This window comes from Lontra canadensis, unplaced genomic scaffold, assembly GCF_010015895.1.
Source record: "Lontra canadensis isolate GAN:19392208 unplaced genomic scaffold, GSC_riverotter_1.0 scaffold134, whole genome shotgun sequence".
Taxonomy (NCBI): domain Eukaryota; kingdom Metazoa; phylum Chordata; class Mammalia; order Carnivora; family Mustelidae; genus Lontra; species Lontra canadensis.
Window position 1 is genome coordinate 1,061,255 of NW_022631128.1, and position 21,129 is coordinate 1,082,383.

The 21,129-nt window shown below is 49.9% G+C and overlaps 1 protein-coding gene across 7 annotated transcripts in view; it reads left to right on the plus strand.

Moving 5' to 3' along the window:
- Positions 1-21,129, plus strand: part of RBM10 (RNA binding motif protein 10) — a 29,426-nt gene that overhangs the window by 2,736 nt on the left and 5,561 nt on the right. For 5 of the 7 annotated variants that reach the window (XM_032843008.1, XM_032843006.1, XM_032843007.1 and 2 more), the window contains 6 exons: positions 11,681-11,864; positions 13,311-13,541; positions 15,404-15,473; positions 17,299-17,372; positions 18,759-18,845; positions 20,974-21,034. In XM_032843008.1, coding sequence (XP_032698899.1) covers positions 11,681-11,864; positions 13,311-13,541; positions 15,404-15,473; positions 17,299-17,372; positions 18,759-18,845; positions 20,974-21,034 — 707 coding nt within the window. The remainder of the gene's footprint in view (positions 1-11,680; positions 11,865-13,310; positions 13,542-15,403; positions 15,474-17,298; positions 17,373-18,758; positions 18,846-20,973; positions 21,035-21,129) is intronic. The other 2 variants (XM_032843010.1, XM_032843011.1) reach the window with 1 other exon arrangement.

The following is a 21,129-nucleotide window of genomic DNA, read 5'->3' on the forward strand; positions in this document are numbered from 1 at the left end:
CCAGTTGGGGTGACTCAGGTATTCGCCAAGGTGTGGACAGCCACTGTGGGAGGAGAGGCAGAGGTGGGTGGCGGGTGGGTGGTGGGTTGTAAGTGCCTGTGGATTCTCAGGGGAGAGGTGTGGGCTGTAGCTTTGGGTTGGAGGGATGGATGGGAGTGGTGTCTTAAGAGTCAGGCATTTGTGCAGACAAATATGGGGCAAGCCAGGTCAGATAATGGGAGACTTTGGGGACAGGGTGGGCTGAAGCTGGCGGGATACTTGTCTTGGAATGGGATACTCTCGTATGGTTATTTTTATTTTATTTTTTTTCCCGTGTGGTTATTTTTAAACTGGTACGAACAGGAAACAGCCGGGACACTTGGTAAAATACAGAGATCTTGGGCCAATCCTCAGCATACTGGTGGATCACTCCTGTTGATTTCTCATGCAGATCATCTATTCCTGACATATTAAGAGTACATAGGAAAGTAGACCTAATGCTCCCAGAAAGCCTCTCTTAAGAGTCAGTAGATTTATAAAAAGTCAGAGAGGAAATAATTTTTTTAAATGTCTTACAAAGAGTTTCTTCTTCCACCACCGCCTTTAAAAATGTTTTCTGAAAAGTGAGCCCAAGTTTTGAGATGTGGTCATCATCTAGTGTTATTCAGTCTTCTTATTAAAAAAAAAAAAAGTCTTTTGAAAGCATTCAGGTTTTGGGTGGTATTCTCTGGAAATGCTTCGTGGCAGTTTCTGAGTTTGAGTAGGTGACATACTTCTTTCAGACTTTATAACCAAATAAAGCCACGGTCTTTCTTTTGGCTTTCAAGTGCAGAGGTTGGAGTTAAATCATACCTTTTCACTTCAAGGTGGGTTTCTATCAGGGGTCACTACAGGGCCTTCTCTTGTCATATTGGTTTTTTTCCTTCTCATTTCCAATTCCAGTAGCTGTAGGCAGCTGCTCTGTCCTGTTTGAAATGTAGCCTTCTAAAATATGTAGCATTGTTTTGAGTGCCTGTGTTTTTAGTTTATACAAATGACAAAGTGCTACAGTTTACTTTTTCTTTCCTGAACTTTGTGTGACTCAGCACTGCATTTTTAAGATCTGTACCCCCTTGCCAGGTGTATATTAGTGCTTTGCTTCTAATTGGTCCCAAGGATACCATGGTGTGTGCCTGTTGCCTTTTCCTTAATGATTCCCTCAAGGAATCATTTTACCTGTAAAATTCATTTCTTTTTTGTCTGGTAGTCTGTGCTTTCAGAAACTTCTCTGCTCCTGCATCTGGATCACAAAGACTGTTTTCACTCCATAGTTTTCCCTTTCATATTCCAATCTTTAATAACATCTAAGAGTTTTTTTGAATATGGTATAAGGTAGGTTTTTTGAATATGGTATAAGGTAGGTTCTGGTTTTGTGTTCCTCCATATAGTAGGCAGTTTTCCCAGTACCTTTTAAATAGTCCATTCTTTCTTTATTGATTGTAGTACGTCATCTCATTTCAAGTTCCTTCATGTATGAGGATCTGTCTTGAGTAATCTGATTTGTTTCATTGGTCTATTTGCTTAATTCTCATGCCAGAACCTTACTGGGTTTGTTATTATGGCTTTATAGAATCTCTTAGCTCCCACTTTACTCTCTTATTTATCAAAGTTGATTTTAGCCATTTGTGGGACTTATATAAAAAAATGTACCAAGTCGGGACGCCTGGGTGGCTCAGTTGGTTAAGCCACTGCTTTCAGCTCAGGTCATGATCCCAGGATCCTGGGATCAAGTCCTGCATCGGGCTCCTTGCTCGGCAGGGAGCCTGCTTGCTTCTCTCTCCGCCTCTGCCTGCCACTCTGCCCCCCACTCTGCCCGCTTGTGCACATGTGCGTGCGCGCACTCTCTCTCTCTCTCTCTCTGACAAATAAATAAATCTTTTTTAAAAATGTATCAAGACAGATGTAGTGAAAAGGAGGGCCATCTGTACCCCAATGTTTATAGCAGCAATGGCCATGGTCGCCAAACTGGGGAAAGAACCAAGATGCCCTTCAACGGACGAATGGATAAGGAAGATGTGGTCCATATACACTATGGAGTATGATGCCTCCATCAGAAAGGATGAATACCCAACTTTTGTAGCAACATGGACGGGACTGGAAGAGATTATGCTGAGTGATATAAGTCAAGCAGAGAGAGTCAGTTATCATATGGTTTCACTGATTTGTGGAGCATAACAAATAGCATGGAGGACAAGGGGAATTAGAGAGGAGAAGGGAGTTGAGGGAAATTGGAAGGGGAGGTGAACCATGAGAGACTATGGACTCTGAAAAACAATCTGAGGGTTTTGAAGGGGTGGGGGGTGGGAGGTTGGGGGAACCAGGTGGTGGGTATTGGAGAGGGCACGGATTTCGTGGAGCACTGGGTGTGGTACAAAAACAATGAATACTGTTACACTGAAAATAAATTTAAAAAATTAATTAAAAAAATGTATCAAGTCCCTCAAAAACATTCAAGAATTTTGATTAAGATTGCATCAAATGTATATACTAATTTGGGAAGAATTGTCATCTTTGTTAAGTAGTGATCTCATCCAGAACTTGTATAGAGAATATTTTAAAATTCGTTTAAAGGACATACAAAGGGTACGTGGGTGGCTCAGTTAAGCGTCTGCCTTCGGCTCGGGTAATGATCTTGGGGTCCTGGGATCAAGCCCCACGTCAGGCTCCCTGCTCACTGGGAAGTCTGCTTTTCCCTCTCCCTCTGCCTCCCCCTGCCCAGGCTCATGCTTTCTCTCAGTCTCTCAAATAGATAGATAAATAATCTTTTTTAAAAATTAATTAATTAATTAAAATAAAGGACCTACAAATCTATGGGGCGTCTGGGCAGCTCAGTCAGTTAAGTGTCTGACTCTTGATCTCAGCTCACATCTTGATCTCAGGGTAGTAAGTTCAAGCCCCACATTAGGCTCAACGCTGGGCATGGAGCCTACTTAAAAATGAGTGAATGACATTGAGATCTGAATAAATGAAAATACAAGTCTTGTGTAATTCCTAGGTGCTTCAATAGTTTTCATTGACATCTTTCTTTTATATTTTCCAAGCTTATGTTTCCTGGGGTAGAGGAAAGCTATTGATTTTTTTTTCTAAGTTATCTTACCCCTGCTGTACTCTCTTATTATTTCTGATTATTCATTGTTGATTCTGATGGTCTTTCTGAGTAATTGGTCATGCTCTGTGCAAATCAATTCTGTCACTTACTTCTTTTTCCTCACTTATAATGTTGTCTAGGACTTTAGTACCATATAGTGTCAGTGACGCCGAGTGCACAAAATAAGACTGATTTTGGCAGGTTGTAACAGAAAAATCTAAAGAATAATGGCTTAAACAGTATAGTTTATTTTCTTTCTCATAAAGGACATCTGCAGATAGAGGAGACATTTCTGTCTCATAAAAGGCACCTGCAAGAAAGACATCAACAGTCAGTCCCAGCCTAATAGGCAGTCCCATCTGCTTAGCCATCAAATTGGATGTGTGCTGTTAGGCTGTTAGAATGTAGCCTTTCATAAACCAAGAAAATTCTCTAATCTTAGTTTGTCAAGATTGATCAGAAATGAGAATCAGGGGCACCTGGGTGGCTCAATCAGTTAAGCATCTGACTCTTTATTTTGGCTCAGGTCATGATCTCAGGGTCCTGGGATCAAGTCCCACTGCACTGAGTGTAGAGTCTGATTGAGATTCTCTCTCTCCCTCTCCCCCGCCATGCTCTTTCGATCTCTCAAATAAATAAATTAGTAAATCTTTAAAAACATAATTAGGGGTGCCTGGGTGGCTCAGTCAGTTAAACGTCTGCCTTTCGGCTCAAGTCATGATCCCAGAGTCCTGGGATCGAGCCTCGCATTGGGCTCCCTGCTCGGCAGAGAGGCTGGTTCTCCCTCCCCCTCTGCCTGCGACTCCCCCTGCTTATGCTCACTCTCTGTCTGTCACATAAATAAGTAAAATCTTTTTAAAAAAGTAATCAGTGTTGGGTTTGAAGAACATTAAAAAAGAAGAAATGAGACTCAAACTTCATAATTACATGCTTTTTTTCTCCTTTTGTCCATCAGTTTCACAAATCACATTAAATTATATCCTTGCCTTCCTTGATCATGGTATGTATGTGTATGTTTATAACTTCTTAATTTGAAAAAAAATTCCAATTTTCAAAAAAGTTGCAAGTGTGGTAAACTCCTGTGTATCTTCTCTCCAGAACCACTAATTGTAAACATTTTGCCACATTTATTTTACCTACCTACATGCCTCACCATCCCCTCCCCCCCCCATTCTCTCTCTTTCTCTGTGAAGATACAGGCGTATATATCTATGTATCTATATATAGGCAAGTTTTTTTTCTTCTGTATCATTTCAGCTAGTGACTGGCATGACCCTTAAGCATGACAGAACGTATGTCCTAAGAACAAGGGCTTTCTCTTTTGTAACCACAGTACACTTCTGACTATCAGGAAGTTGAACATTGTTACAGTACTTTTATCTTCTAAAAAGTCCGTTCGGATGTCATCCCTTGTCGTTTATGGCAATGGTTCCCTAATCTAGGATTCTGTCCAAGATCACACACTACACTGCACGGAGCTACTTTGTATTCTTGGTTCCTTTTACTCAGGAACAGTTACTAAGTCTTTCTTTTTCTTCCATGGCCTTGATATATTTTAAGAGCACAGGTCCTTGGCTTTGTAGATGCTTCTGAATTTGAGCTTTTCTGACGTTTATTCATGAATTGTTGGCAGAAAAATTATTTAGTATGTACGTTTTTAAGCCACTGTTAGGTTTGATTAGGTACTGTATTATTTAGGATATCTGCATCTGTGTCCCTCAGTAAAGTGGTCTTAACTGTTTTCCTCTTCTAGTATCCATCTGACACTGAGTCACCATGGCCTCATGGCATGATTTGGGCAGCTTTTGCCATTTCTCTCTTATCGGAGAAACTTGAATAAAAATTATCTGTCCCTTGGAAGCTTGTTAAAACTGAGCTTTAAAGGGCCCTGGGTTTTTAATGATCATTTTGTGTAGTTCTGCCAATTTTGGCAGTTTATATTTTCCAGAAATACATTATTTTGCGGAGGTCCTCCTCACATATTAGGATTCAGTCCAGCTTTGTGGAAATGTATTATGAACAGAGTCTGTCTTTGTCAAAGTGCTCTGTGGCCAATGAAAAGTATCCTTTTCTGTCCAAATCTGTTCTCTTCCCGAGTTTAGATAGCAAGAGTTCAGTATGCAGATTTACTTGGTTTAGGGGCACCTGGGCGGCTTGGTTATGTGGCCAACTCTTGGTTTCTGCTCGGGTCATGATCTTAGGGTCCTGGGATTGAGCCCTTCCTCAGGCTCCATGCCCAGTGGGAAGTCTGCTTGAGGATTCTCTCTCTCCCTCTCCCTCTGCTCCTTCCCCCTGCTCACATGTGTGCTTGCTCACTTGCTCTATCTCTCTAAAGTAAATAAATCTTTAAAAAAATTACTTGGTTTAGATGGTGAGTATCAGAGTTCAGGATTTCATCTGAAATCATTCAACTCTATTTGGTTCTTAAATTCTGGGGACTGGAGTTCAACTATTGAGGAGTAACTATGGTAAGCAAACACACATTGCTCATATCAGAAACCTTAAGGGGCGCCTGGGTGGCTCAGTCGGTTAAGCATCTGATTCTTTACTTCAGCTCAGGTTGTGATCTCAGGATTGTGAGATCGAGGTCTCTGTCAGGTTCTGCATCACTCATGGAGCCCACTTGATTTTCTCTCTCTTCCTCCCCACTCCACACCTCCCCTTCTCTAACAAACAAACAAACAAACAAAACCCTTAAAATACATCACTCATACCAGCCTCTTCTTGTCTAGGCGTTTATCATAAAGAAATAATTTGGATTCCAAGCTAAGCTCACAAGGACAGGGACCTCATTTTATTGATAGCAGTATCCCCAGCACCTAGAACAGTGCTTGATACATGGCAAATGTTACATTAATATTTGTTGAGTGAAAGAAATGAGTGAACAATTATGAAAATTTGGAAACCAACCAGATGTCTGGAAACATTTTATTTTCCCCATTTGTTAATTATCTTTGAGCTTTATGGTGTTATTCCAATATTTTATTATGAAATTTCAAACATACAGCAAAGTTTAAAGAATTTTACAGTGAATACCTCTATACTCATCTGCTGGATTCTACCATTAACATTTTACCATGCTTGCTTTATGACACGTTTATTTGTTTATGGTATTTTTAACCCATTTTTAAGTTTTTACAAAACTAGATTTATCAGTTGTTTTTTTAATGACTTCAGAGTCCATCTTGTTTAGAAAGGCCTTTCCCCATTCTTGGGGTGATTCATTTTTTTCTTATGTTTTCTTTTTAATGTCTTTATAGTTTGTATTCAGGGATTTAAATTTTTGATTCATCTAGAATTTACTTGATATAAGAAGTGAAGTAGATAAACAACTTTTATTTTCTTAAACTTTTTCTGTGAAGGACCAGATAGTAAATATTTTTGGCATTGCAGACCACGCCATCTCTATCACAACTACTCGGCTAAAAGCAGCCACAGACAATATATAAATGAATGGGTATAGCTGTGTTGAAGAAAACTTCATTTAGGTAATTGGATTGGGTTCACTGGCTGTAGTTTGCTGATGTCTGGGCCAGACCATTATTGCAACTGGTGTTTATTGACTAATCCATTTTCCCCCTGTTCATTTTGAGTTGCAGCCTCTGGGTTACTCTGAATTTCCATGTGTGTTACTGTGTAGCATGGAAACTGTTCAGTTTCACTGATCTGTGCATTTATGTTTCAGTTGTTCCACCTTTATATATAATATGTTCTAACATTTGGTGAAGCTCTTCTCCCCCTCGTTAGTGTTTTTTTTTTTTAACAGAATTTTCCTGACTCTTCTAAATTGTTTCTTATCATTTGCTATTATAAACAGTGCTGTTGAATGATGTTTTTGTATGTGTGCAAGTATATTAGTATATTAAGTTTCCAGGAAAATTGGGGGTCAGGGTAGATTTTTAATTTTACTGGCTATTGCCAAATTCCCCTCCACAAGAGACTGTTCCCATTTCCTACCATGAGTACGAGAGTGCCTGTTTCCCATACAGCCTTACCAACAGTGTCTTGTGAAACATTTGGACTTTTATGGATCTGTTGCATTAGAAATGTTCTATCACAAATCTTCCTTACAGAAGAATTCTAAATAATATATGTAGATATATATGTAGATACTCCACATTCTAGGAGGTTAGAGCTTAATTCTCCTCTTGAGTATGGGCTAATCTAGTGACTCATTTCTAAAGAACAGAGTATAGAAAGGGGAAAAGAGAAACTATAGTGGAGGAACCTGGCAGACCCCACCACAACCACATGGTCAAGGTCAGCATTGGCAGTGATAACTCACATTGATATCATGGTCCCCCTTATATAATGCAATCAGTAGGTCAGGTCACCTCTCTTGTATTCCCCCCCCCCAAAAAAAACCCCATAACCTCTGTAACCTCAAGTCTAATCACAAAAACACAATGGACAAACCCAAGTTGAGGTAAATTCTGCAGAATGGCTGACCAGTACTGTTGAAAACTGTCAAAGTCATTAAAAAAAAAAAAGACAAAGAAACCTTCACAGGCCAGAGCAGACTAAGGGTGTATGATGACTAAAAGCAATGTGGCATCCTGAATTCAGTCCTGGAACAGTCCTGGAACAGAAAGTGTGGGTTGTCAGTAGTACTGGGAAGACAGGTGAAATCTTAATAAAGTCTAGTTTTGACAAATGTACCATGGTTACATTTGTCCCCTGTTAACATTAGGGGAAGCTGGGTGAAGGATATACAAGAATTATGTTATCCTTGAGCTTTTCTATAAATCTAAAATTGTTTCAAGGGATGCCTGGGTGGCTCAGTGGGTTAAGCCTCTGCCTTGGGCTCAGGTCATGATCCCAGGGTCCTGGGATTGAGCCCCACATCAGACTCTCTGCTAAGCTCCCCCCTTTCTCTCTCTGCCTACTTGTGACTGCTTTATTTATTTAAATAAATAAATTTTAAAAAATAAAAATAAAATTATTTCAAAACAAGTTTGACTTCATCAAGATTAGAAACTTAAGTCCATCAAAGGACATGGTCCAAGAGAGTGAAAAGACAGCCCACAGAATGGGAAAAGGTATTTGCATATCCTGTATCTAATAAGGGATTAACACCCAGAATGGAAAAAGAACTACAGCCCCACAGGAGAACCCAATTCAGAAATGGGCAAAAGGGGGCGCCTGGGTGGCTCAGTGGGTTAAGTCTCTGCCTTTGGCTCTGGTCGTGATCCTGGGATCAAGCCCCACATCAGGCTCTCTGCTCAGCGGGGAGCCTGCTTCCCCCACTCTCTCCCCCTGCCTCCCTGCCTACTTGTGATCTCTCTCTCTCTCTCTGTCAAATAAATAAATCAAATTAAATTTAAAAATCTTAAAAAAAAAAAAAGAAATGGGCAAAAGGCTTGAATAGACATTTCTCCAGAAAAGACACACAAGTGGCCAATAAGCCCAGGAAGAGATGCGGGATGACGGGTGTTGGTGAGGATGCGGGGACATTGGAACCTTGGCGCATTGCCAATGGGGATGTAAGTGGTACAGCTGCTGTGGGACACCGGCCAGAGTCTCTGCAAAATGTTAAGTCTACACCTGCCATGGGGTCCAGCAGTTCCACTCCTGGGTACCTACCCGAAGGAACTGAAAGCAGTGAGTCAAACACATATTTGTACACCAGTGTTCACAGCAGCATTAGTCCCAGCCCCTGAAACAACCAGCAAGTGGAAGCAGCGCAGGTGTCCATCAGCAGGCGCGTGGCCAAATAGCGTGGTGTGTGCCATACCTACATATGTGTGCGGCCACAGAACAGGATGTTCTCATTCACCCTGCAATGAGGAGGGACCTTGACAACGTGATGCTAAGTGAAAGAAGCCAGACACAAAGGAACGAACACGTGATTCCCCTTACATGAGCTACCTAGAACAGGCATCTTTATAGGGTCTGAAAGTAGAGTGGGTGGGGTGGGTGGGAAGTTAATGTTCAGCGGGTAGGGAGCTTCTGTTTGGGGTGATAAAAAGACGTTTCCGGAAACAGACGGTGATGGTTGCTCAACATCGTGAGTATATTTTGTGGTAAATTTGGTGAGGTCTATATTTTACCACAATGAAAATGACTAGAAATACACAAAAAATAAATTTTAGACTTTTATTTTAAAATGGCCTGTCCAGGGTAGTTTTAATTTTCATCCATCATTATGAAACAGCATCTTCTTAAATATAAACTGTTTGTATGTCTTTGGTGTGACTTCTCTTCCTCTTCCCATACTTTTTCCCAGTTAGTTTGTCCTGACGGGGCTCATGATGGTTTTCTCTTATCCAGGCAGAAGTGTTTTATTTTTATATAGTTAACTTCAATAATCTCTTCTTCTCTGGCTCCTGGATTTGGGTCACAGTTTTCCCCCATTGCAAGATTATCAAGAAATCATCTTGTGTTTTCTTTGGCTTCTGTGGTTTCAGTTCTTCTATTGAAATCTTTGGCCCTTCTTATTTTTATTATTTTTTACTATCGGACCACGCGTTTTATTATTGTTTTATTATTTTTTAGAGAGTTATTTATTTATTTTACAGAGAGAGAGAGCACATGCCAGTGGGGGGAGGGGCAGAGAGAGAGATTCTCAGGCAGCCTCCCTGCTGAGTGTGGAGCCTATGGTGGCTCTATCCCAGGACCCTGAGATCATGGCCAGCTAAAATCCAGACTTGGCCACTTAAGCTACTGAGCCACCCAGGTGCCCCTATTGTATTTTTAAATTTTTTTCTTTAAAAATTTTTTTCCATCATGAGAAGTGTACTCTTCAAACCCCACCCCTTATTACCCCCCCCCCCCCCCCCCCCCCCCCCCCTGGTGACCATCAGTTTTTTTTCTGTAGTTAAGAGTCTGTGTCTTGGTTTGCCTCCCTCTCCTTTTTTTTTTTTCCTTCCCCTTTGCTCATTTGTTCTGTTTCTTAAATTCCACAAGGAGTGAAATCGTCTGGTATTTTGTCTTTCCCTGACTGATATATTTCGCTTAGCATCATCCTGTCTAGCTCCATCCATGTTGTCTCAAATCTTTGACCCATTTTGAACCTATCCTGGTTTATATGTGTGAAGTATAGTCATAAGATCTTGGCACTTGTCTAGGTATTTAACCTTTTTGGTTCAGTTATACTTGGGATCTTCCCATTTCTAAACGATGCCTCTCTGAATAGAGGCAACATACTTATTTCTGCATGTTACTTTTGTCCCTAGCATCCTTCCTGATTTATTGGTTGTAATCATTTTTCATTTGATTCTCTTGGGCTATGTAGGCATATTCTCATGTCCTTTACAGACAATGGTAATTTCGCCTTCTCCTTGCCAGCTCTTAACCTCTTCTCTTCATTCTCTTGGTTCAGCTAGTGGCTTAGAACAACGTTCATAGTGGTGTTGGTACTAGACATTCTGTCCTTCCTGACCAGGATTGGGACCCTGCTAGCCATAGTCTACTATAGTGTCTGTTTTTTCTTGTTTTAAGTAAACATGTATTGGTTGCTTTTAGATTACTTTTTAAGTCATTATTTCATCAAACAAAAATTACTGGGCACCTACCAAGTACCAGATACTAAGCTAAGTTTTGGGGAGTAGGGCAGTAGGCCCTCTGGATGTGGTGCCCTCTTTCCCAGAACTCACAGGTTAGTGCTTTTCTTAAATCCTCAAAGAGATGGATGTGAGGGGCGCCTGGCTGGCTCAGTCAGAGGAGCACGCAGCCCTTGATCTCAGGGTTATAATTTCAGGCCCTACATTGGGTATAGAGATAACTTAAAAATAAAATCTTTAAAAAAAAAAAAAAAAGAAACCGGGGTGCCTGGGTGGCTCAGTCGGTTAAAGCCTCTGCCTTTGGCTCAGGTTGTGATCCTGGAATCCTGAGATCGAACCCCCATCGGGCTCTCTACTCAGCGGGGAGCCTGCTTCCCGCCCCCCCCCCCCGCCTCTCTCTCTCTGCCTGCCTCTCTGCCTACTTGTGGTCTCTGTCAAATAAGATCTTTTAAAAAAAAGAAAAACATACATGAAATCAACTGTGTGATCATTATTTTACAGTAATTGCAGTAGGAGAGATCTTAACAAAGCTGCCAGGGCTGGCAGGGTGACAGTGAAGGAGAAGGGCAGGGTAGCACAGGGCACAATGAGGCGGAGGGAGGGAGGAGGGCGGTCGCAACCTCATCCCACGTCCCCCACATACCCCGCCGACCTGGCAGGACCGTGGTGAGCATTTTGGTGTTTTATCTTGAGAATAAGAGGGAGCCATTGGAGGGAGTGCAATGGTTGGGCTTGGTTGGCTTTGCCTTATAAAACACTTACTCACATTCGGGGCATAGAGAATGAGCTGGGACAGGTCTGGTGGAGGTGAGATGGGCCCTGACACCATCCATGAGGGCCCTGTGAAGGAAGACAGGCATGGACTGGGAAGGTGGCAGAGGGAAGGAGAAGTGGATTGGATTTTTGAGGGATGGGGACCGGCTCACCTCATGGAGTCAAGATTTAGGGACCCCCCCCCATTGGGAGTCGGATCTAGTGTCTAGAGGGCATAAGTGTGTGGGAACCCCTCCCTTGCCACTTGCACCTTCCAGAAAGAACTGCCTCTGATCCTTCCCTGTTCTTCTTCCCTCAGAGGTGGCCGTGGGGACAGGACTGGCCGCTATGGAGCCACTGACCGTTCGCAAGATGATGGCGGGGAGAACCGCAGCCGAGACCATGACTACCGGGACATGGACTACCGCTCGTATCCCCGCGAGTACGGTAGCCAGGAGGGCAAGCACGACTACGACGACTCGTCCGAGGAGCAGAGTGCAGAGGTGAGGGCCGAGGAGGACAGAGTCCTTCAGGGCCTCAGCTTGTAGCGCCATGTGCGGGTAGCTCTTGGTTCCCGTGCCTTCAGACTGTGCTCGGTGGCTTTGCCTCACCCGGAGGGTCTGTCCCTGCTCCCCTCTGTGAGGGCTCCTCTCCCAAGCTGGGTCTCCCTGACTTCCACATGCTTGGCTCTATACTTCTGAGGGCCCTGGCCATCACCTTTCTCCCTCCTTCCCTGTTGTTTAATTGGGGTCTGCGGTCCACTGCAAGCCCTTCACCGCCTGCTCCCAGCCAGTTGGGGGCCCTTGAAGAGCCTCTTGCCTGGGACCCGGCATGTGGGGTTGGGAGGGCGGTGGGGGATCTGGATGCCACCCAGCAGAGTAGCCCTGGGAGGCCCGCCCCGTGAGTATTTGCAGGGGCGGCATGGCCCCTCCACAGAGGGGAAGGACCCTCTAGGGCCTCTCCTTTGAGCTCAGGGTAGCCAGTTCCACACTGGGTAGCTCGCCCGAGCCTGAGAAGGGGCAGCATGATGTTCACCGTCTGAGGAGAAGCAGACTTGCCTTAAGGGAACCCCAGTTTGAGAGGATAGTCAGGGCCCAGGTCCAAGTAAGCAGGCAGGTCTGCTGTCCAGCAGGGTGGGAAGGGGACTTTTGCAACCCAACCCCCTGGGGACGGAGTGTGGGCCTTCAGGCTTCCCCATTGGCCACTGTGATCTGTGCCTGGATGTCTCTGGGGCACCAGGGGGTGCTGGGTGGACCTGTTGGAAAGAGTGGGAGTGAAGCACTGAGTTATCTGGTCCCCCTGAGGGCAGAAGGGGTGTGGACCCTGGCCTGGCCTGCTCAGTCCTGGCAGGATGGCTTGGGCAGCCTCCAAGAACTCAGCCACCACGCCCTATTAGGAGGGAGCCTAGTGGTGATAGAGGACTGGCCAGGCGGAGGAGGATTGGAGCCGGGGGGGCAGCGCTGTGGCCCTCACACCTTTGCAGGCCCCTGCTGACGGGCTCTGGATGAGATATTAAGTTATTCCTAGAACCCTGGCCCTAGCTGGAAATCGTAAGGTGTAAGGAAGAGTTGTGCACATACTAGCTGAGCTGGTAAGGGAGGAGGAGGGAGCAGCGGAGGCAGGACTTCGTGTGCTCACCCCAGACCCGAGGAGGTGTAGGCAGCATCCAGTCACCTATCTATGTGAGATCCTCCCCCACAGTAATACTGCCACCAGCCTCGTCCCGCTCCCACCAGGGCAGCCCCCAAAAGGCATCCCGGGGACAGTCTCCCACTCCAGAAGGGTTGCAGTCCAGGCCTGACCCGTTTTGCCTGCCCTGAGCCTTTAGCCGGAGCCCGCCCACTCCTGGCTTTCAGAGCCTGCCTGCCTCAGAGAGCCAGCGGCCAGCCCCTAGGCCCACCCCAGACTGACTGCCCGTCTGGTGTCTCTCGTCTCATTCTGTCGGCCAGGATTCCTACGAGGCCTCCCCGGGCTCCGAGACTCAGCGTAGGCGGCGGCGGCGGCACAGGCACAGCCCCACCGGCCCGCCAGGCTTCCCCCGAGACGGCGACTATCGGGACCAGGACTATCGGACCGAGCAAGGGGAGGAGGAGGAGGAGGATGAGGAGGAGGAGGAGGAGGAGAAGGCCAGTAACATCGTCATGCTGAGGATGCTGCCACAGGCAGCCACTGAGGATGACGTACGTGCCCCCCCTCGTGGCCCTGGGCAGGCGGCAGAGCAGGAGGCCAGGCTGGGTCTCCCCCAGGGCCCTCAGCTTCTCCCTCACCCCGACCTCAGCACCTTTTATCCCTTCTCTCCCCCAGCACTGATCCATCCTCTGGGCAGGCCCCTGTGCTCTCCTGGTCTGAAAGGGAGGAGTGTCCGTTAGGCTGACTTGGCCAAGGGGCTGTGGTGGTGGGTGTGGGAGGGAACAGAGCATTCCTCCAGAACATTCTGCTGGTCATCCATCCATTCTGCTTATGTTGATTGAGGGCCAGATGCTTACCAGGCCCAGAGCTGGCTATTCCTGGTGGCAGAGATGGTGCAGGGCCCGGCAGCCCGGGGTGGGGGTGGGGGGGGGATAGGGAGGAACCCCATGGGATTTTCTGGGGTTTTATTCACATTCTCTCCCCATACGCTCACCCCCGCCCTCTTTTGTCAGCAGTGTCAAATCTAAGTGGCCTGGCCACAGAGTCCTGCATTCTTTGACTTCGCTCACTGCTACTGACAGGCTTCCCACCCCATGCTCTGTGACATTTCCTTCCACATTCCTCCCTTTTCTTCTGTTTCCTTCCCACAGAGGCTTCCCCTGATGAGCCCCAGTAACACCCCAGAGGGCCACTAGAAGAGCATCCTCCCTAGCCTCCCTGAGTCTCCTCTCTGTCCCCTCCCCAGAATTCTCTGCCCAGCTCTTGACTGAAACCTACCGGCTGCCCATTTTGTCGCAGAGAAAACCCCCCTGTGAATTTGAGAATTTCTCAAGTCTGGCCCAGCTGCCATGTTCAGGGTCAGACGGTAGCTCCGTGCTGACATGTGTTAAGGATTGATCGCAGGGTGGGCCGCAGGCCAGGTTGCATTTAATCCTCACAGCCACCCTGTGGGGAAGTACTCTGTGTGTTTCCATCCTACGGATGAGGAAGCCAGGCCCCCAGCAGTGAAGCAGCTTGCCCCAGGTCCCACAGCCAGTGTGTGGCAGGCCAGTGAGTGGCAGAGTGGAGCTGGGGTCTGGCCCTGGGCGGCTGGATTCCAGAGCCCACATTCTTGCTATTTCCTGAGCCCTCCCTGAGTATTGTCAGGCCTAACGAGCTCCTCTGTGTTTCATTTCATCCTTGTGTGCACGTGTGTGTGTGTGTGTGTTTGTGTGTGTGTGTGTGTGTGTGAGAGAGAGAGAGAGATCTTTTCTTTTTCACTTAATGAGGAAACTGAGGCCCAGAGGCAGTGAGATTGCTGCCCGAGAATGCCCAGCACGTACTCCTAGGCTTCTGCAAGAAACACCACTGGCCCAGAGACCCTGCCTCACTTGGTCCAAACCCCACACTGCCTCTGCAGCTTCCCCCTGGTTTCACCCAGGAAGCTTTCCAAATCCTGTGACCACACCTCTTGGTCTCCACCCCAGGATACTGCCCCTCTCACGGCCTGGGGCACACGGCTGGCCTCTGCTCAGACCCCGCACCTTCCCATTTTGGTATTTGCGTCACGGGTCTCTTGGGGCAAGCCCCAGCTCTCCTGTCTAAGGCTGCACCAAGCCTGTCATCAGAACCCCCCTCCTACCCCACTGCAGGCCCTTCTTGAGCTGCTGGCTTGGCTCGCTCTCCTGCCTCTGAGGGTCACCATGCTGCCACGCTCCCCCTTGCACCACGCTCCTCTCATTTCACTCACTCTCTGCCTGTATGGGGCCGAGTGCAGAGGCCCGGTGCTGATGTGGACCCAGGGCCGTGGCCGCTCCCAAGAGAGCGAGAGGAGGCAGTGCATGCACATCACCGGCAGCCCCTCGGGGTCCCGGAGGCCTCTGGAGGCCCCCCTGTGTGCTGAGCCTGCCCCCATCCGTGTCTCCCCGTACAGATCCGGGGCCAGCTGCAGTCCCATGGAGTGCAAGCACGAGAGGTCCGGCTGATGCGGAACAAATCCTCAGGTGAGCTTTTGTTCCCAGTGCCTCCCCTTCTGGCCAGCCTCAGCCTCCAGTCTCCCTCCTGCTTCTGCCTTCTCCCTCACCCTCCCTGCCCTGCCTTCCTGCCACAGCTGGGAATGGGCAGCTTGGGGTGCCCTCTCTTCTTCTCTTCCCCTCAGCCCATCCTCCTCGCAGCTCTGGGGCTGTCGGGGAGGGGGTACAACACTGAGCTGAGTGCTCCCCGGGGGCAGGGCCAGGGCCAGGCTCCGGGGAACCTCCTCTCTGGGACTCTGAGTATCTGAGGTGGTAATCCCCTCCCCATATACTCCCTTCCCTCTCCGTTCTTCTCCTCCTCCTGCCCCTCGGTCTCCCCCACGTTTTTCCAGTAACAGCCTGTGACCAGAAAGTAGGTCTGACACGGTCCCACCCACGTGTCCCAAGAGGGGAGGCAGGGGATGGCTCTTATCCAAGGGTGCATCCCAAGGAGCAGCCAGGATTTCTGGCCTTGCTTGTTCCCTCCCTCCCTCTTGCAGGCTGCCTGGAGCTGGCCTGAGGTTAGCAGGGCGGTGGGGGGAGTTGTCTCTGCAGGACCTCTGGCCCAGGCTCCCCAAGGCAGGCACAGTGGGGCTTCACTGCCTGGGCTTCTCTCTCCATCTCTCAGTCTCTCTCCTCCCCACACCTCCATATTTCTCTCTCTCTCTTTCTCTCGCTCTCTCCCCCTCCTCCTTTCCCTCTCCCTTTCCTTCTCTGCCCCCTTCCTCTCTCTCTCTCTTCTTTCCTCCCTCCGTCCCTCCCTCACCCCAGATCATACCATTCCATCCTCCTGTGCATCCTAACGGTTATTCTTATGGAGAGCAAGCATGCCCCCCTCCCGGCCCTGCTATGCCTGAGCCCTCCCTGTGTGTGTCCCTCCAGAAGAGGAGCTGCTTTCCTGCAGCCCTTTCCCAGCCCTGGCCAGGCCTGGAGTCTCTCTTGGTAGCATGTAGGTCTTGCTCTGCTTCACCCCAGCCAAACCACAGGCTGACAGGGTTCTGGTCTCTCTCCATAAGGTGGTGTCCTAGGTGTGGCCCCTTTTGGCACTTCTCCCAGGCAACCACTGATTCTTTAAGGTCTACCTGTCCAGCCCTGGCCCCCATTCTCCTACTGTATAGGAGGACTTGCCCTGTGGGTGGCTGTAAGCTTCCTAGCTTGGCCCCGAGGCGGCTCCCTGGGAAGGCCCGGCTCCCCTGCACTGTGCTAAGGCTGAAGTGGCCTTGTGTCCCTGCCTCCCACTGCTTCCTGATGGGCCTGGAGCCTTCCCGGCCTCACCAAGCAGCCTGGCCCAGGTTCTCTTTTGCTTCTTGGGTGAAACATGTCACGGGGCCCCTCCTGGGCACCGGCCTCGTGCTGGGCCCCCCCCCTTCAGTTACTGATTCTGGCCCATGTGGGGTCAGCAGCCTGCCCATCTGCCCTCCTTCCTTCTCTGAGACACATCTCTGCTTGTACCTTTTCCCTCCCACCTCCTTCTCTCTGTCTCTGTCACCACAGGCAGGTCTGCCTGAGCCCTTCTCTCTGTCTTTCTTCCCAGCTGGTGTGTGTGTTTCTCCCCCTCCCCACCCCACCTCTCCTGCTCAGTTATCCTCCTTACCCCTCCCTCTTTCCTGCCCCTCCCCCCCATCCACCTCCCCTCCCCCCCCCCCCCTGGTCTTTATCTCTCTGATTACTTCTTTCTCTCCCTTTCTTCTTTTCTCCTCTCCCCCCTTCCCTCTCTGCCCCCTGGTCCTCTCCCCTCGGGTCCCACCCCCGGGAACGCCGTGTGTCCAAAGCTGTTGACTAACCCACTGCGTCTGTATCTGAATGCTGTCTCCAGGTCAGAGCCGGGGCTTCGCCTTCGTCGAGTTTAGTCACTTGCAGGACGCTACACGATGGATGGAAGCCAATCAGGTTGCTTTGCCGCACTTGACCCCCCCCCCAAACAAATACTACTTTGTAATCGAGCGCTCCCCATCGCCTGATTCTTATGGACACAGTTCCCTGCCCTGTGGCCCTGTGTCCTATCCCCCCCGCCCCCCTCTCTCTCCCCCTTCCTGACCCTCACTATCTCCTCTTCCCATCTCTTGCTACCCACTGGGCTTCCCATCAAGAACCCACACTCAACCACCGGCCCCTTCCCACCACCAGGCACTAGCTCTGCCCCCCCACCTCCCCAGCTGAGCTTTTGGAGAAAGGGCTGCCGGGGGGGAGGTTTTCTTCCATGGAGGCTCCCACTCCTCGGGGACTGCCCTGCTCCAGGGTCAGGCAGAGCCGGGCTTTCGTTCCACACTCAGGCATCACTGGAAGTCTAGCCACTGGGGAGCTTAGCTGTTGGCACACTAACTAGCCAGTCCCATTTGGCCAGCTCTTTCCCTGCATGGGAGTTTGGCCTTTTGATTTCCGTGGAAGAGGCCGGCACCGCTCTGTTGATCTCAAGTACCAGTCAGATGTGCTAGAACTCACTTCAGATGCCCCAGCCCTCCCCCTGCACCTACCCCCCACAGGAGTGTCTGCTTGCCCACTCCACTGGGGCAGGCCTGCCTTCTCAGCAAGGAGTCATGCTATAAGGAAGGGAAGGGAGCCAGCTCCCCTGCCTCCTACGGTCCCCACCCAGCAGCTTTGGGACCTCCAGAGACCCAAGGACCTGCTCTGCTCACCTTCCCAGAGCCTGGCTCACTGGTGTGTGGGGCATGGAAGGAAAGCCTCAGGGAAGGAAGGGTCAGATGTGGTGGAAGCAGGGCTCAGCAGGGCGGCCCTGGGGCCGTCTCTGCCCTAATGCTGCGGGCCCAGGACCCAGCCAGCCCCAGGAAGACAGCCTCACAGCAGGAACTGCCATCTTTTAAATCTGGCTCTTTCTTTTTCCCCTTCTCCAGCACTAGCGCGCGTGCGCTCTCTCTCTCTCTCTTTTCCCTCCTTTCCCTCCCCTCCCTGTCCCCCTCCTCCCAAGTGTAGCCTGTGTAGTGCTGGCCCTGGATGTGGCCTGGCAGTGTCAGGGCCTAGTGGGGGGTTCACCCCACTGTCCGGCAGGTGTCAGTCAGCCGAGCACTGTGTGCCTGGTGGCGTGTGTTCACGTGTGCGTGCGCGGGCCCGGAAAGGCAGCAAACAGCTGCGCCCAAGGGCTCTGGCGCTTTCCCTCCCTCCTTCCCTTCCTTCTTCCCTCGTCCGTTCTCCGACCTCCCTCCGTTCCCTGTCCCTCATCCATCCAGCTGAAGGGCTCGCTCACTCTCTTCTCCTGTGCTGAAACGGTGCGTGGGGCACTGCTGCCTGGGCCTCACTGCGCTCTGCTTTTTCCCGCAGCACTCCCTCAACATCCTGGGCCAGAAGGTGTCCATGCACTACAGCGACCCCAAGCCCAAGATCAATGAGGACTGGCTGTGTAATAAGGTACAGGGGCGGTGGGCAGTGGTAGCCATGGATAGAGACGGCGGCGGCAGCGACGTCTGTCCCCCTGGGGCCTCTGAGGTGGCATAGGTGTTGAGGACCGGCTCAGCTCAAGTAGCCACCGTCCCTGGCCGCCTGCCCACCTGCCCACGTGCACTGGGCTTTCACTCGGCACCAGGCTCTGCCCTCAGGAGGTGCAGTTCTGCCTGAAGTCCCAGTAGGCTTTCCACAAGTACTTATGTAAGCGACTGGCTAGTGACGGTGGAGGCGTGCCGTGCTGTGGACTTCTGAGCCGGGCTGGCTGGAGTTAGAGCCTCCCGCATCCTCCCTGGTCTCCGCCTCACTTTCCTCAGCTCCACAGCATAAATAGCAATGACCCCTCCCCCCAAGGTGGTTGGGAGGATTCCGGTGTGGCACTGAGAGGGTAACTGTTGGAACAACATCTGGCCCACGGTTAGCTCCCTTTAATGTCCACCTCTCCCCCCAGCGGAAAGCACTGGCTGCTCTGGGGACCTGCATCAGGTGGCCCCACTTGAGGCTGAGGCCACAAGCTGTAGGGTCTTGCAGTTGTATTCCCTACGAGGAAGCTGGGGATCAAAGGGGTGCCCCCATGGGTCAGCCTTGAGCCGTGACTTGCTCCCGATCACAGGGGCCATGGCTGGTACCCAGGGTTCAGTTCTCCCCTGGGGCTATGTCCCCCAGCAGCCTGGAGGCAGCCTTGCAACTCCACAGCCATGCCTGCCGCAGCCAGCTGGCTGTCCTGAGACCAAAGGGGAGGACTGAGGGCAGGCCGAGCCCTTAACCCTGCCCCCAGGAACAGTTGTGCCTACTAAGGGGAGTGGCATCTGTTTGTTTTAAAAGAGAAAGTGTTCTCAGAAGGCGGGTGTCCAGTGTCTCTGCAGGGGCAGGGACAAAGTGACAGTGGCTCTCTGTCCCTCCTGTGTTTTTGGATACTCCTCAAAACCAGGGAATTCTCCCCTTTCTCCTCCTTTAATTCCCCCGCATCCTGTTGGTCACCAGGTCCTGTTGCTTCCATCACAAAAATGCTCTCCCTTGCGATTCCCACTGCCCAGACAGCCATCCCCCTCTCCCTCAGTCGCCATGGACCTCTTCTGCTTTGCTGGCCCCCTGCCTCTTTCTCTCGCCCTCTCACCTATAACATTCCTTGAAACTGTCTCTAACCACATCCCGCCTTCTCTGCTTAGAACCCACCCCTGCGGCACTGAGCTTGATTGAGCGTGGCCACCCTCATAATCTAGTGTCACCTGCCCTCTCCAGCTTCCACTTTGCAAACTCTTTCCTCACCCTCCTACACCAGCTGCAGAAAATCTCTTGTTCCCTTTGCTAGCAGTAGCTTCCCAGCAAAACCAAAGCAGACTTCTGGGCCTCCCAAATCAAATATCCCACCAACCGTCCTGAGCTGATGAGCCATGCCCCTCTTGGACCGTCCCCCTCCCCGAGTCCCCACAGACAAACCTGCTCCTCCCTGTGCTGTATCTGCTCCCTGCTGTTATGCTGTGAGGGTGGCCAAGGCCACATCCGGGGGTGCGGGGCAGAGCCTGGCCCAGGAGCATTGTGCAGTGTCTGACCGTGGAACAGAGATAGAAATGTAGAACCTCCAGAGATAGAAAAGCGGGGGGTTCCTGGAGGCTCCTATGGCCAAGCCTGGTTCTCAAGAGCACCAACCCAGTCCTCAAGACGAAGGAGGGGTGGGAGTCTGGCCAGAGAGGGGCTACCGGCTTTTAGAAGTGAAAACATTGAAGGTTCCTTAAGAGGGAAGCAGGTTTTAGGAAGAGGACAAGGAAGAGGACTTGTTCTGCTAAAGGGACAAGAAGGGGGCCATTCCTGGCAGTTGGTACCACAGAGGAGGTGGCCTTTGTAGCAGGGGTGGGGGAGGGGTTGTTGATTCCTGAGTTGAGGAGGAGGCACTAAGGACAAACTTGAGACCATGTGAAGGGAAGAGTCACAGACTGGGAATGACAGCCAGAGCCCCCTGCCATCCCTGACCCTGGGACCTTCCTTCCTGGGGCATGGCAGGGTTCCCTGGAGGGGGGTGGTGTCTCAGGATCCAGTTTTAGAGGGCGCAGTGGAAAGCCCCAGCCCCTCTGACAGCCTGGCCTGTGCCTCGCAGTGTGGTGTCCAGAACTTCAAACGCCGTGAGAAGTGCTTCAAATGTGGTGTGCCTAAGTCAGGTGAGGCCCTCCTACCTCCCCACCTCCCTGGGACATTGGTGGAAGGGGGGAGGAGGGTGACCAGCCAGGGAGCCGCCTCCCCCTTTGTCACTGGC